At 37.1% G+C, this 12647-nt stretch overlaps 1 protein-coding gene across 14 annotated transcripts in view; it reads right to left on the reverse strand.

Moving 5' to 3' along the window:
• FRYL (FRY like transcription coactivator) overlaps positions 1–12647 on the reverse strand; it is a 171242-nt gene that overhangs the window by 42454 nt on the left and 116141 nt on the right. For all 14 annotated transcript variants that reach the window (XM_032110470.1, XM_032110468.1, XM_032110472.1 and 11 more), the window contains 10 exons: positions 11627–11781; positions 11282–11381; positions 10015–10183; positions 8964–9223; positions 7623–7763; positions 6268–6436; positions 4895–4979; positions 3004–3116; positions 528–678; positions 88–191 (listed from right to left, as the gene is read on the reverse strand). In XM_032110470.1, coding sequence (XP_031966361.1) covers positions 88–191; positions 528–678; positions 3004–3116; positions 4895–4979; positions 6268–6436; positions 7623–7763; positions 8964–9223; positions 10015–10183; positions 11282–11381; positions 11627–11781 — 1447 coding nt within the window. The remainder of the gene's footprint in view (positions 1–87; positions 192–527; positions 679–3003; positions 3117–4894; positions 4980–6267; positions 6437–7622; positions 7764–8963; positions 9224–10014; positions 10184–11281; positions 11382–11626; positions 11782–12647) is intronic.

Here is a 12647-nt window from a genome sequence, read left to right on the forward strand (position 1 = left end):
GATTTCAGTACAATGGCAAAAATTAAATATCAGAAAGAACAGCTGAGAATTCCTCAGGTTACTGTGTTTCTGTAAGAAGTTAGTTACCTATAAAAATTGCATGAAGCAAAAGATGCAAGTATCCTCCCCATTCCACCTTTACACTGTGGTCAACTATCAAATCAGTCAAAAGAATCACTGCTATATTGCATCTAAAACAAACAAAAAAATTTGTTAGAAGAATGTAACATGAACTTCATGAAGAGCTGCAAAGAGCTTCATATGCTTCTAACTTGTATTCTTCAGTCTATAAACATTCACACAGTTGTGTTACAAGGGAAAAGATGAACGCTCATAATTAAAATAGAAACAATTTAATCCTCCAGATTAAAAGGTTGAGTAATCTTAAATTGCTAGACCTGTGAGTAAACCCACAGAAAACAAATGTATTATCAACTGCACTTTAATCTGCTATCTTCAAATTACTATATTTGTGCAACACAAATAAAAATATAATGAATTGTCATTGGCATTGCCAAAATAGCTACCTGTGAAGTGACATGCCCGGAGGAGAAGTTTCAGGCAAGTAATCTACCAGTGGTGACCAGCAGCCTCCAGAAGGTGGGAAAGGGAGAGGCTCTCCTTGGTTGTGCTCCATCACCTTTAACCGCCAGTTTGAATACAGAGGCATTGAATCACCTAACACAACAGAAAATTAAGCCAGAAATATATAGATAATGCATATTTCTGTATCTTACAGTCTTCTGAAGAACTATTTTTAAATTCTTGAAAAGCTAAGACCTGGGAGAGGAGAAGGGGAGCCAGATGTAAACAGTAGTAGTAGACACAGTTTTTTAAAAGAAAAAAGTGGTTATTTCTTTTAGTATAAGGATGATTCTACAGAAGTTGCACACACAACAGTAAGATGTTTTTGAATAGGTTCATAAAGACTATGATAAAAGGCAAAGTAATCTGATGTAATTTCCTTGAATTTCAAACCTCATGTCATATAGGGAGTGAATTAAGGCTGGGTCCTAAGATTTAACTGAACTCATCTTGAAGAGCATTTAATCATAGGCAAAGGAAATATTCCTCAAGAGCACATCTTTATAGGTCTCACAGCAAAACCCCACCAGTTCTATGTGTCAGATAATGCTGGCATGATACATGGGGTAACTTGGAAATTGCCACTTTTACAACAGCATAGCCCAATCCCACTGGTTGATAAAAGTTACTGCCCAGAAAATCAGTAAATTTGTCAAGAAAAGACAAAGACACTTAGTTTTTGATTAAGCAAGCTTCAAAAGTGCAAGAAAAACATCAGCTATTTGGTATGAGAGTGTACTGTGTTAACACACCCAAAATACTTTTCTGGTTTAAAAGATGTTTTGGACTTCATAACTATCAGCTAAAACTAGAAACAAGGAAACTGCCTCAACAGCTCAGTGTTTCAGTGATTCTACCAGCTCTCTGTTTGGAAGTATAGCTGCTGAAATTTCAGATATTCACACATGTAGCAGCTCGTTATCACCTTCTCCACTGGAAGTGACAAATTTCTTACTGATGGAACATGTGAAGTATCGTGAGTTCAGGATACTCAGTGTTGCTATCACAAACAGCAAACAAAACCAAAAATTACTGCAGCCATGATAACGGACAATGCCTATCCAAACAGTAATAAACACCCTGGCTGCCCAGAAGGTCACTAACCTGTTACTGACCCGAAGTTCAGCAGATTCTGCATTAGTTTGTTCAGCCCTTACAACAACCTCTGTAGAGGACATTAGGTTTCACCTCCTTGACAGAGGCAGTAAGAACCACATATTCACTCTAATCTTCGCAGTGTGCAAAGAATCAGTTATGGAGGAGTGTATCAGAAGATCCTAATGGACTCTTGCTGCTTCAATATAGCACAGACAGGCTAGGGTTCCATACTGACATCGAAAGCTCAAAATGCAGAAATTTAACTCCTGTTGTTCAGTCACACAAGAAAAGTAAGGAAAAGGCAGTGCTGCACCGTGCGCTGTAACGCACCCAAACAACCGGTAGGAAGATCAACTGTCAGTAAAAAATTCATTGAAACCTAAGTCTGTGGGACCACTGTAGTGACTGAAATATATCTGACTATCCCACGCAGGGTGAAGTACAAAGTCATTTAAATTACTAACAACCTGTTCAGTCAAACAACTCCTCTGACCAAGCACGCAGGACCCACTAATATAACACATCATTTACTGTCTGACCACTGTCCTCATTTTTGCCTGGTTACATGACCTGTTTGGCTTTCCCTAGCATTGTCAGGGTGATTTTGTATCTTAGGCATTGGTACAAGAGTAGCCACAGTTAATAAGCCTCTTCTAAAAGAGGCTTAAAGAAATCTTTCCAAAGGCATAATGGAGTTTCAGGAGAAATGTTTACCTCTTTCCATACCTTTGCATGTCAGAAAAAACAAAACATAGATCACAAAAATAACCCCCAAACACGTTTTCAGAACAAGCTTGAAAATTAGATGTACATAAAGAGAACTTTTTTCCCTGATATATTTTCCTTTGCTATGGCTTCAAAAAAGTTTAGTACCCTTTTTTTTAGACAAGCCAAGGAATGCTATCCTTTAAAAGAACAATTACTTCTAGTTTTCTTTTTTTTTAAAGAACTTCTTTTCCATCACCTTTTTCTAAATCTCATCTTCATCCTGCTCATCTCTGTTTCTTGTGCCTAACTGTCAAAGGAAATACAGTAAAACCATTTCATTTAGGAAGATGTTCACAACTCATTCCAGGTGACAATGAAAGGAACGAAGCGTATTATCTTCCTTCCACATTTCATTGCAACCAAATGTATGATAGACTTCAATAGTAGTAATAAGATGGAAGAAGATTTTTAAAAATCCTAATTTTTAATAGGTTTATGCAAAAAACACTGATAATGCCCATTTCTTTATGTTCCACAACCTCCAGCAGAAGTATTAACTTGTGAAAATTTTGTTTTCTATTCATAGAAATGTTTTAAAATAAAGACTATTACTTTTTTCCTCTTCATATGATCCTCCAGAGCTGCTGCTGTAGCGAGATTCCAGTCTGTGGTGCTGGCGGTTTAAGTTGCTGTTCAACCCGCTGTAGATGTCCAGGTGTGCGTAGCTGTAGGTGCAAATAAAGCAGAATTAGTAACTGACGTTCTATGACGAACATTAATCAGGGTCTCCCAGTAAAACTATTTCAGCAAAACTCTTATACAAAAACTGATTCATCTTACAAAGGATAATCAACATGATGCCAAAGCATCTCAGCCGTTTAAGACATACCTTCTCTAGCAACACTAGATAAGGGGATTCAAAGAGATTATCCACTATAAACTGTATTTCTGTTCGATCCTTTTCACTAACATTTAAGTACATTAAAATACTTGTTACCATTATACATAAGTCGTTCTCACTCTTGAACAAAATAAGGAAATCCATGCATGACCTGGCAGATACATATGCAGATATACACACGCGGTGTCCAAGATCCTATCTCGCTAATCTGATAAACTATACAGAAATCAGAGAAATGAGTGCTAAAAGCACCATTTCCAAGCTGTTTCTACATAAGTTTTTAAAATTCTCTCCTCCTGGCAAGTCCAAGATGTATAGGGTAGATCTTACCAAGAAGAAGCATATAACTTGGGGAGGTTTTAGACAACCCTACAGTATATGCCAAAATTTTCAGAGACTTTCAAAACTGCCTTCACTACTTTACCAGTTTCTTCAGCTCCAGCCCCCATAGCAGCCAGGTGCTTGTCTGTGTCTTGCTAGGCTTAACTCTGAATGACACCTTGCAGGTTTCTGTGATTTACTTTCATACAGCTCACCCCAATTTAATCCTAGTATTGGGGTTGCCTCTGCCAATAGATTTACTCTTCTAATTATATAAACATAATTACCCTAGAGAAGGAAAAAAGTGTCCAACTGGGATATTATATTAGAACTGTAATTATTAAGGCTCTCAATCAAGTTGCCTGAAACTCGTTTGCAAATTTACTACATAGCTGCTACTCTATACTAATGGCACGTGCACACTTTTACTCAGGCTAATTACAGAGTCTCCACTCCCTTTTCACTTTAAGGTTAGCTATCCATATTAACACAAAATGACAGCATGCCCACAGTCAGTTACTGTTGAGCTCCAAGTACACAGCCTGACTAAGCCTATATCAGCTCCTTGCTTTCCACCAGCCTCAGTAACAAGTGTCTGGCAAACTTCTCCAAAAGATTATCCTTAAATAGCTCAAAAATTAAGGAGGGAGAAATCTGTTTTAAAGTTAGCTGTAAGGTATCTTGACATAGGCACCAGGCATTCAAATACCCCAATTAGGGAAAATAAACCAGCTTGCAACACACAGGCGCTGCTCATTTCTAGTGAGGTAATAAACTAATTTGCGAATCATAAAATCACAGAATGACTTGGGTTGAAAGGGACCTTAAAGATCATCTCATTCCAACCCCCTGCCACAGGCAGGAATACCTTCCACTAGACCAGGTTGCTGAGAGCCCCATCCAGCCCACCCTTGAACACTTCCAAAGATGGGGCAGCCGCTTCTCTGGGCAATGTGTTCCAGTGTCTCACCACCCCACCTTACAGTATAATTGCTCTTATGTGAACATACACAGTCCAGTTTAACACCAGCTAATTTAGGCACCAACAACAATATAGCTGTAGCAACATAATGCCTGACCTGGACTGGAGTTCGAACTACAACTGAGGCTGCTACTGTTAATCCCAAATAGTATTCTAGTTCTGTTGACATGCATGACATTAAATGGCATGTAATCCTTGCAATGTAGACATACCTGGAGCTGCTGAGATGTGAGTATTTACAGTACCTACCAGGAATTCCTGTAATTCAACTAATAACTGCTCTTTGAGGAGATACTTACTTCTCTTCGATACTGTCTTTCATGTGTTTACTGTCAGGGTTGCCATCTGTGGGAGCCACCATTGTATTGCTACTAGAAGTGGTACCTGTGAATTATGGACAAGGAAATATGTTGGTCAGTAAAAAGGAAAAGTAGTCTTAAGCACTACATGATCACCCTTATTTTCTTGTCCTTGCCAAGAGCCCTAATCAGGTTTACTCTGCAGCAACTGGCACAAACACAACCTGAGCCATACAAACTACTTTCACGTGCGATAAAGGATTGTGAGCTGCTACCATAATTTCACTAACCAGAAAAAATAAAAATAATCTATTCCAGGAATCTCTGACTCTTCAATGTAAATTAAGTAGAAAGTTTTTTAAGCAGAGACCTATTTCCTTTTTCCCTGTATTATACACCTCATAATCTGTAAAATGTAGTTGGACTTTGGTTATCCATTTAATTCAAACTACAAACAGACTAAGGATTAAAACCTAATAGCCTGCAGTGAAGCTTTTAACAATTTTCTTTTAGGAGAAATTTGCAAGCATCACACTGAACTAACAGGCCCAGTTGGAAGCAATTTTGCACCCTTCCAGCCTTTGCTATTCTAAATTATATTGAGTGCAAGAGCCCCACGATTTTTTTCATATTTTTTAAACACTTTAAAGAACAAGTGCCAATGCATTCACCTTGTGATCCAGATAACCCCGTATCATAGGTTCAGGCTGCTTCATAATACTGACAAATTTGCAGCACAAAAGTTAAGCCCTTGGTTAGATACCCTCCCCACATCCATGTCTTTTGCAGATCGCTTTGACAGATACTCCACCAGAACAAGACAGCTTTTCCCCACATTTCTCAGCATGTTCTTGGACTGAAGCACGAGGGAGACACTTCTGGTATTTTCAGCAGTTTGGTTTTTTTTGATGATTGAGCTATTGTTAATTATTTCTAGATAAATTTTCCTAAGTAAGTGAACTTAAATCCTCTTGAAACAATTCCTATGCATGCAGCTTGTGTCTGTCACAGAACTTAAAATAACAACTTGGATGGATTTAAAATTATATACATTTTCCCGGTGGTTTGGCTGACTAGACACAAAAGTCATATAGTGAGGGTAAACAGTGCAAGGTCTGAACACAGACGAAGTCGGATGCTTATATTAAGACAAACCTGTCCTTTGTGAACCTATCAGATCTTTTTCATTAGGAACTCTGGGTACACCAAAACCTGTAGATCTTATAAAACAAACTTTTAAAGGTAATTTTAGAAACAGAACCTTGCACCCTATTGAGCATTTACAAATGAACTCCAGTAGCAAAACTGATTGATAGCAGCATGTTTATAATTGACATTAACAGTGTAAGTTAGTTAAGTCAATAAATGCTTACCTGAAGTGACAGAGGGGATTTTGTAACTGGATGTAATGCGGTAATATGGTGGATTATCCATATGGGTGACTCCTGAACTGACAGGATCTGTAAGCTGAAGTTCACTCACCAGCTCTTCTAGTAGTTGCATTGTTTTGTCTCTACCCAAATAAACAATGACTTTCTTTACCTGCCATAAAAAACCCCATATATATATATATTTATACAAAGAGATTTGAATACCACAACTTGTTAGAAACTCTACCTGCATTGCAAGCGAGGACATGTGAAACTTACTCTAGTTCTAGAAGCAACCAAAATTGCTCTCCCAGTTGTCAATAGCAGCAAGCATGGGAAATATACCACAAGAGTAATAAAGCAAATTTTCTGAGTTCCAATCTTCTGACAATAAAGTCTGAAAGTATGTCTTCTGAACATTATTTAAGAAGCAAAATGTTTTCTTACAAAGGTTTCAGCAGCACCTGAGATCAACACTGGAACGAATGTATTCTGATATAATTTCTTTTTGACACTTCACAGTTCTGTTCTATACTATTTATTTTCCTGCAGTTATCATATTTTTCTTCATGCTATCCTGCAGTGCTCTCACATACATTTTGACATAAAATAAAATTGGTTTTGAAGGTGCTTGGAATGGTTGGTTGGGTTTTTTGGTATAATACTTGGTCATGAGAGAATGATGCCCTACATGGTGTAACAGGTGCTTTGTTTTCCTGTATTATCTGTCTACTTTTTAGATATATACTAAATTATAGTGTGGGGAAAAAAAATTGTTCAGTGTATACTCTTAATAAAATTAACCTGAATTTAGCTATCAAACTCTTAAGATTTCTTTTTATGAAAAAGGAAAATAAAATGCTAAGACATATGTAGAATTTTAGTAACTCTTTTACATTTTTTATTACTTAATCACTAAATAAGGTCTGTGGTCCTCATATAGTCCTGAATTTTGACAACTCTTAACTCTTAAGACAGCTAGTGGATGTTTCAGACTTATCACCCTCAGCAAATTGCAGTAGTCAGTAAGTTGCCTTAAGGAAGCCTCAGCAGTCTTCAAGGTGAGATATCCTTTCTCATTGATTTCCCTTCTCAAGTCCATTCAATGAATGACAAATTAATTGATTTAATTGACTGAAAAATTGATCCTGTAATTTTGACGCAGATGTCCAAAGTAATGCAAACAAAAGAACCAAATTTGATTTGTTCATAGTATTTAGTGGTCATAAAATACAGAGTGGAGATTTTGATACTATAAATCTTACCTCACATTTTTGTTTGGTGATCTTTGCTGCTAGACATACTACTAAGTTTTAAAATATAAATAAGCACCAATGAGAGACCTGTCACATACTCACATAAGGCAAAAGGCTGGGTTCACTGTTCACTCCACAAATACTGATCAAGAAGTGCAAAATTATTTTCAGATTCTTTGGCCAGCTGTCTGCCAAAGTAGTCCAGACATTTTCTATCTCTGACCAAGCCACTTCATCACCATACTAGAAAACAAAATAAATGTATGTCCTGAAAACTCCATCAGAAAACATTGTACTCAGAAGTGATCTGTACTGATCAAGTGGAACAGGCTCTAGAAAAAGGAGACAAAAATCTTGTAGGAAACTGTTGCCTTTTTAATGTTCTGGAATTATGCTTTCACATACATTAGTTTTTAAAAACATATTCTGGAAAAAACTATTTTCTTTTATAGATATAAATGTATAAAAATATATCTAAAGATATGTGTACATACCATATATTTTATTGCTATATAATACATTAGGCTAAGGAAGTTGGGCCTTTTTAGTCTAGAGAAGACTGAAGGGGGAGGGGGTGTCTCATTAATACATATTAATATCTCAAAGGTCAAGAGGATGGTGCCAGGCCCTTTTTGGTGTGCCTAGTGACAGGACAAGGAGCAATGGGCATACACTAAAACACATGAAGTTCCACCTCAACATGAAGAATTTCTTTTGGTTTAGGGTGGCAAAGCAGTGGAACAGGCCACCCAGAGAGGTCATGAAGCCTCCTTCTATGGAGACCAAAAACCCACCCAGACAAGTTCCTGTGTAACACGCTCTAGGTGACCCTGTACTGGCAAGGGGGTTGGTCCTGATGATCTCCAGAGCTCCCTTCCAACCCTAACAATTCTATGAAATTTAGCAGAGACCCAGTCTCCCAGTTGCTGACAATCCTGAATAAAACTCCACAGACCACACACTGACAGGAGTTTTTAATTTAGATTTCAAAACATGATCTCTCATCAGTAGGATTCTCATATAACATGAATTGGCAGGAGCATTGCATGTGAGCAATACTTCTTCTCTGTTGGAAGTAGCTATGACAGGAAGAAGGAGAGTCAGTCAGCCTCTGGTAGCAAGATAGGTTCCAAAGCCCCACTTTGAGATCATAGGTATACAGGCAGCTTGGTATTCTCTATCCAGCTAGACATCTATATTGCAAAACATCAGTTATATATTGTTACTATAGATAACAATTACTATAACATTTATATTACATATTACATATTTCTTGGAATACTTCAAAACTATAGGATGTAGTCTGGGTATACAAAGCACCTCCACAAATACGAACAATAACTCTTGAAAGCTTGGTGACAGTATCTCTGAACAGTATTTTCTTGCATCCTAAACAGAAAAATCCACTGAAACAAGACAAGCACATAAAGGAATTAATTTTACCTTTGCAGTCATGTACATCAGATTGTTCAGAACCATAGCTGTAGCCTGTGGTGATCCCCAGCCTTCTCCTCGCAGCCATCGTCTACTGTTCACCATCATTTCTCTGTCTTTCAAAGAATCTTCTTCATCTTCATCTTGCCGACGAATGGTTGGCAAAGGTTTCAAGTCTACCAACTCAATATTGTTCATCCATGGCAGCAGATAATGGAGCATCACCTGTCTCCCAGCTGGGTGAGCTGTTTGGATTCTCTGACTTACTTCTGCCATTCAAAAATTAGGTACATACATGAATTCCAAAACAATAATGAAAACTGGTTTGGTGATAACAACAACCATGAGCCCAGCACACCATACTGATATAATGTAATGCTGATACAGATGCGATTTTTTTTGCTTAGCTGACTAGTGCCATTTCATAACGAAAAAGCCTATGGTCTTCAGCAGAGCTAACTGAAGATGCTGCTGACCAACAGTATGTTGAAGAAATCACATTAGTATGCATATGTGTGTGTGCGTGTGTGTGTGTGTGTGTGTGTATGTGTATATATACTCCTTTAATTGGAGGAAGGAACTGAAAACCTACAGCATAAAAAAATGTACCAAGTTTGACAAAAAAACACTTAAAATTTTTTCTTCCCAGATTAGTCTTAGTAAGTTTTTTTTAATTGATGTAAGAGGTAATTATTCTACAATTGTTTAAAAATGCTACAGAAAAATGTATTTAAGCAATCTACAGTAAATAAGAACACACCAGAGAGAAGAATGGAAGAATGATTTTAAAAACCAATTGCAAATTATTTCTCTAATGTGATTTTTCATGGTTATTAGAAAGGCAGTAAAAATATTTTTGATTCATCTTCTTTCACCTTGAATATATTTCAAACACAAGTGAACAAAAACTGTCACTCGGTTTTTTTGTCTCCATTTGGTATGATGATGATGTTGTCCTGATTTTAGTGAATTACATATAAATCAGTTATTGAAAAATAAGAATTATGTATTTCGTACAATGCTGTTGACTTAAGTTTTTTGTTTTATTTTAAAATCGTACCTGAGAAGATAGCCAGTGTCAGCTCAGGATAAGTCCTTGCTAATTCTTCTGACAGTTGATAATATGACATAGAATACAAATGTGGTAAAGGGGAAGGCTGTCCCAAAACCCCATCCATCCGCTGAACTTCCAGTTTGTGAGCGTAACGGAACATCTTTGGTTCCAAGATCTACAACAATAATGTTCAGAATTTGAAGTTAACTATAGAGCTACTGTAGAAATTTTTATATAAAAATCACTTAAGTTCATGTATCTACTCTCATTTAATATTTCTTATCTATGCAGTGCTAGCATTTGCTAGCACTGTAGTAATTTAATAGAAGACTAGCCTAGATACATTTCACTTGATGAGTTTCCAGCAATAAAGTTCCAAAATCTGCTTTCACAAAATACCATCTTAAATACAAATTCATCTATAATGAATTGTGAAATACTACTTAACATTTGCATTCCAAACAATACCAATTTTTGCTCATCTATGAGACATGGATAGGAACAACATAATCTTTGATGTGGTAGACATGCAGCAGGAGGCTAAAGCACTCTGATACTTTAAAAATCAGTTTGGGCTGATCTTAAGCAGTAGTATCAACTTAAGAAGAAAGATAGGGATGATGTATCAATAGCAGTGTGACTTCAGTGGGGACTTCACTGTTGAATTTAGCTGACAGCAAAAACCTTTGAAAAAAACTCCAAGACTTAAGGTCTGAGCCACAATCAGCACAGATTTATTTATTTTTACACACTAATGCTGCCTGTAAGATTAAACTTACCCTGAATGACCTCAGAAAGGAATATACAAAAGTAAATTAAATGGGTAACAAGATTTCACTGTCATCTCTCCACAGGGACAGATGAAAAGATGTTTGGTAATAGTGCAAAAATCAGAGAACTGACTGCTACCCCAGTAGACAGTGAAGGCTTGGGAAGCAACTTATTTCTCTCTGAGGTGCTTTCGGACAAACGGAGCTATATATCACTGTTTCAGGGCCAAATCAAGAGAATCCTGATTCAGGTTTTGTTTCCTGAAAAAACAGGTATTATGAAAATACAGGTTTTGAGTGCATGGAATAGGTGCACTTTCAGGGAAGCCTATTTGTGCCAGGTACGGATCTGGCCTAACTATGTACTGAAATAGAGAAGAAAAAAATACACATTGTATTTCATTACTGAAGACAACCAAACAGTAACAGATTTTTTTTTTTTAATATATAGGACAATTCTTATTTTAAAAGAAAAAAATAATAATCAAAATTAGCTTACAAACCTGCAATAGTTGCATAGCAACTTCATAGATAGCCCTAGCAGAATCAGCTGCTTTAAATAGTATCAGATTCAGGAGGGTCACTGTATCACACTGGTAATCCCTAGGAAAAAATTGCAAGTATGAAAAAAGTAAAATTGCATTTGGTTTTCTAACATTTGAATTTACTGAAGTTTAATTTACAAGGGATATGATAGGGGATAGCATAATATTTGGAGAAGTTTCTCTAGTAACACATACACACAAACAGCGGTGATCTTTCCTCTCTACAGAAGCAAACCCCACAGTTCTACATGAAAACACACTCTGAAAATGGAAGTTTGAAGGTTTTGAAAAATGCTGTAGTACCTGTTTTGGAACACGCTGGCTATGGCTTTAAAGCAGCCAGCTGCTACCCGCTTGGAACCTGTGTAACACCGGTCAACGGCCCAGTACATGAGGTTACTCTGGTCAGGATTGAGTTCCAAGAGCAGCATGACTGCCTCACAGCCTAGCTGGTGAACCTAGGGAAGAGTAAATATATATTTAAAAATATAGAAAAAAGACTAACTTACAAAATGGCATAAAATAGGGAAATAAATATTTAAGAAACGTGAAACCTTTGGGAACATAAAATCTGTTCCATCCAAAACCAATGACACAATACCTTAAAGTAGCAGCAGATAATTCTATCACACTGTTTAATGTTCAACTTGCACACAGTCATAAATTACAGACACAAATAACTAGAGAGCTCTACTGACATTTTTTTCCCTTCAGTTCCAAGGCTAGTTTGAGCTATTTACTATTTTTATGTCTTGCACCGAACACTGCTCTGAAAGCACTAGGTACAGAGAAGCATTTAAACACGTGCAGGAATTCCAGTGGGATACAAGGAACAGATCTGCATGGAGATTTGCATCTTCCCTGGAATTAAAGTAGTCCACAGGAGCTGTATTTTTATGTAGTCCTAGCATTACAGGGCAATAGAGGCAATAAGGCAATAAGCTTGCCTTACTGTTTATATGAAAAGCTTGGTCCTCCTAACTCCAACGGACCCCAAGGATCTCTACAGTCACACAAGAGTTCATGTTCAAAATCTCATCTCCTTTAAATTTGTGGAACACCTGCTTATTACTACAACTTAACACAGTTGATCAGTTTATAATCAATACACAGTGCTTCACCCCTTGTCCTTTCCTCTTCCACTCTGTTTATTCTTAGGCTGTGATTAGGGACCACCTTCCTCAACAGGGCGAATACACATGAAGGACAGTGCAAAACCCTGCACTAGTACTAAAACAGCTTTGAGCTTAAGTCACTCTAGACCATTTAGGCAAATCTGACTGCAAACTCACTAAAACATATATTTGAAGGCACTGATAGTTGC

Source organism: Corvus moneduloides, chromosome 5 (assembly GCF_009650955.1).
Source record: "Corvus moneduloides isolate bCorMon1 chromosome 5, bCorMon1.pri, whole genome shotgun sequence".
Lineage (NCBI taxonomy): Eukaryota > Metazoa > Chordata > Aves > Passeriformes > Corvidae > Corvus > Corvus moneduloides.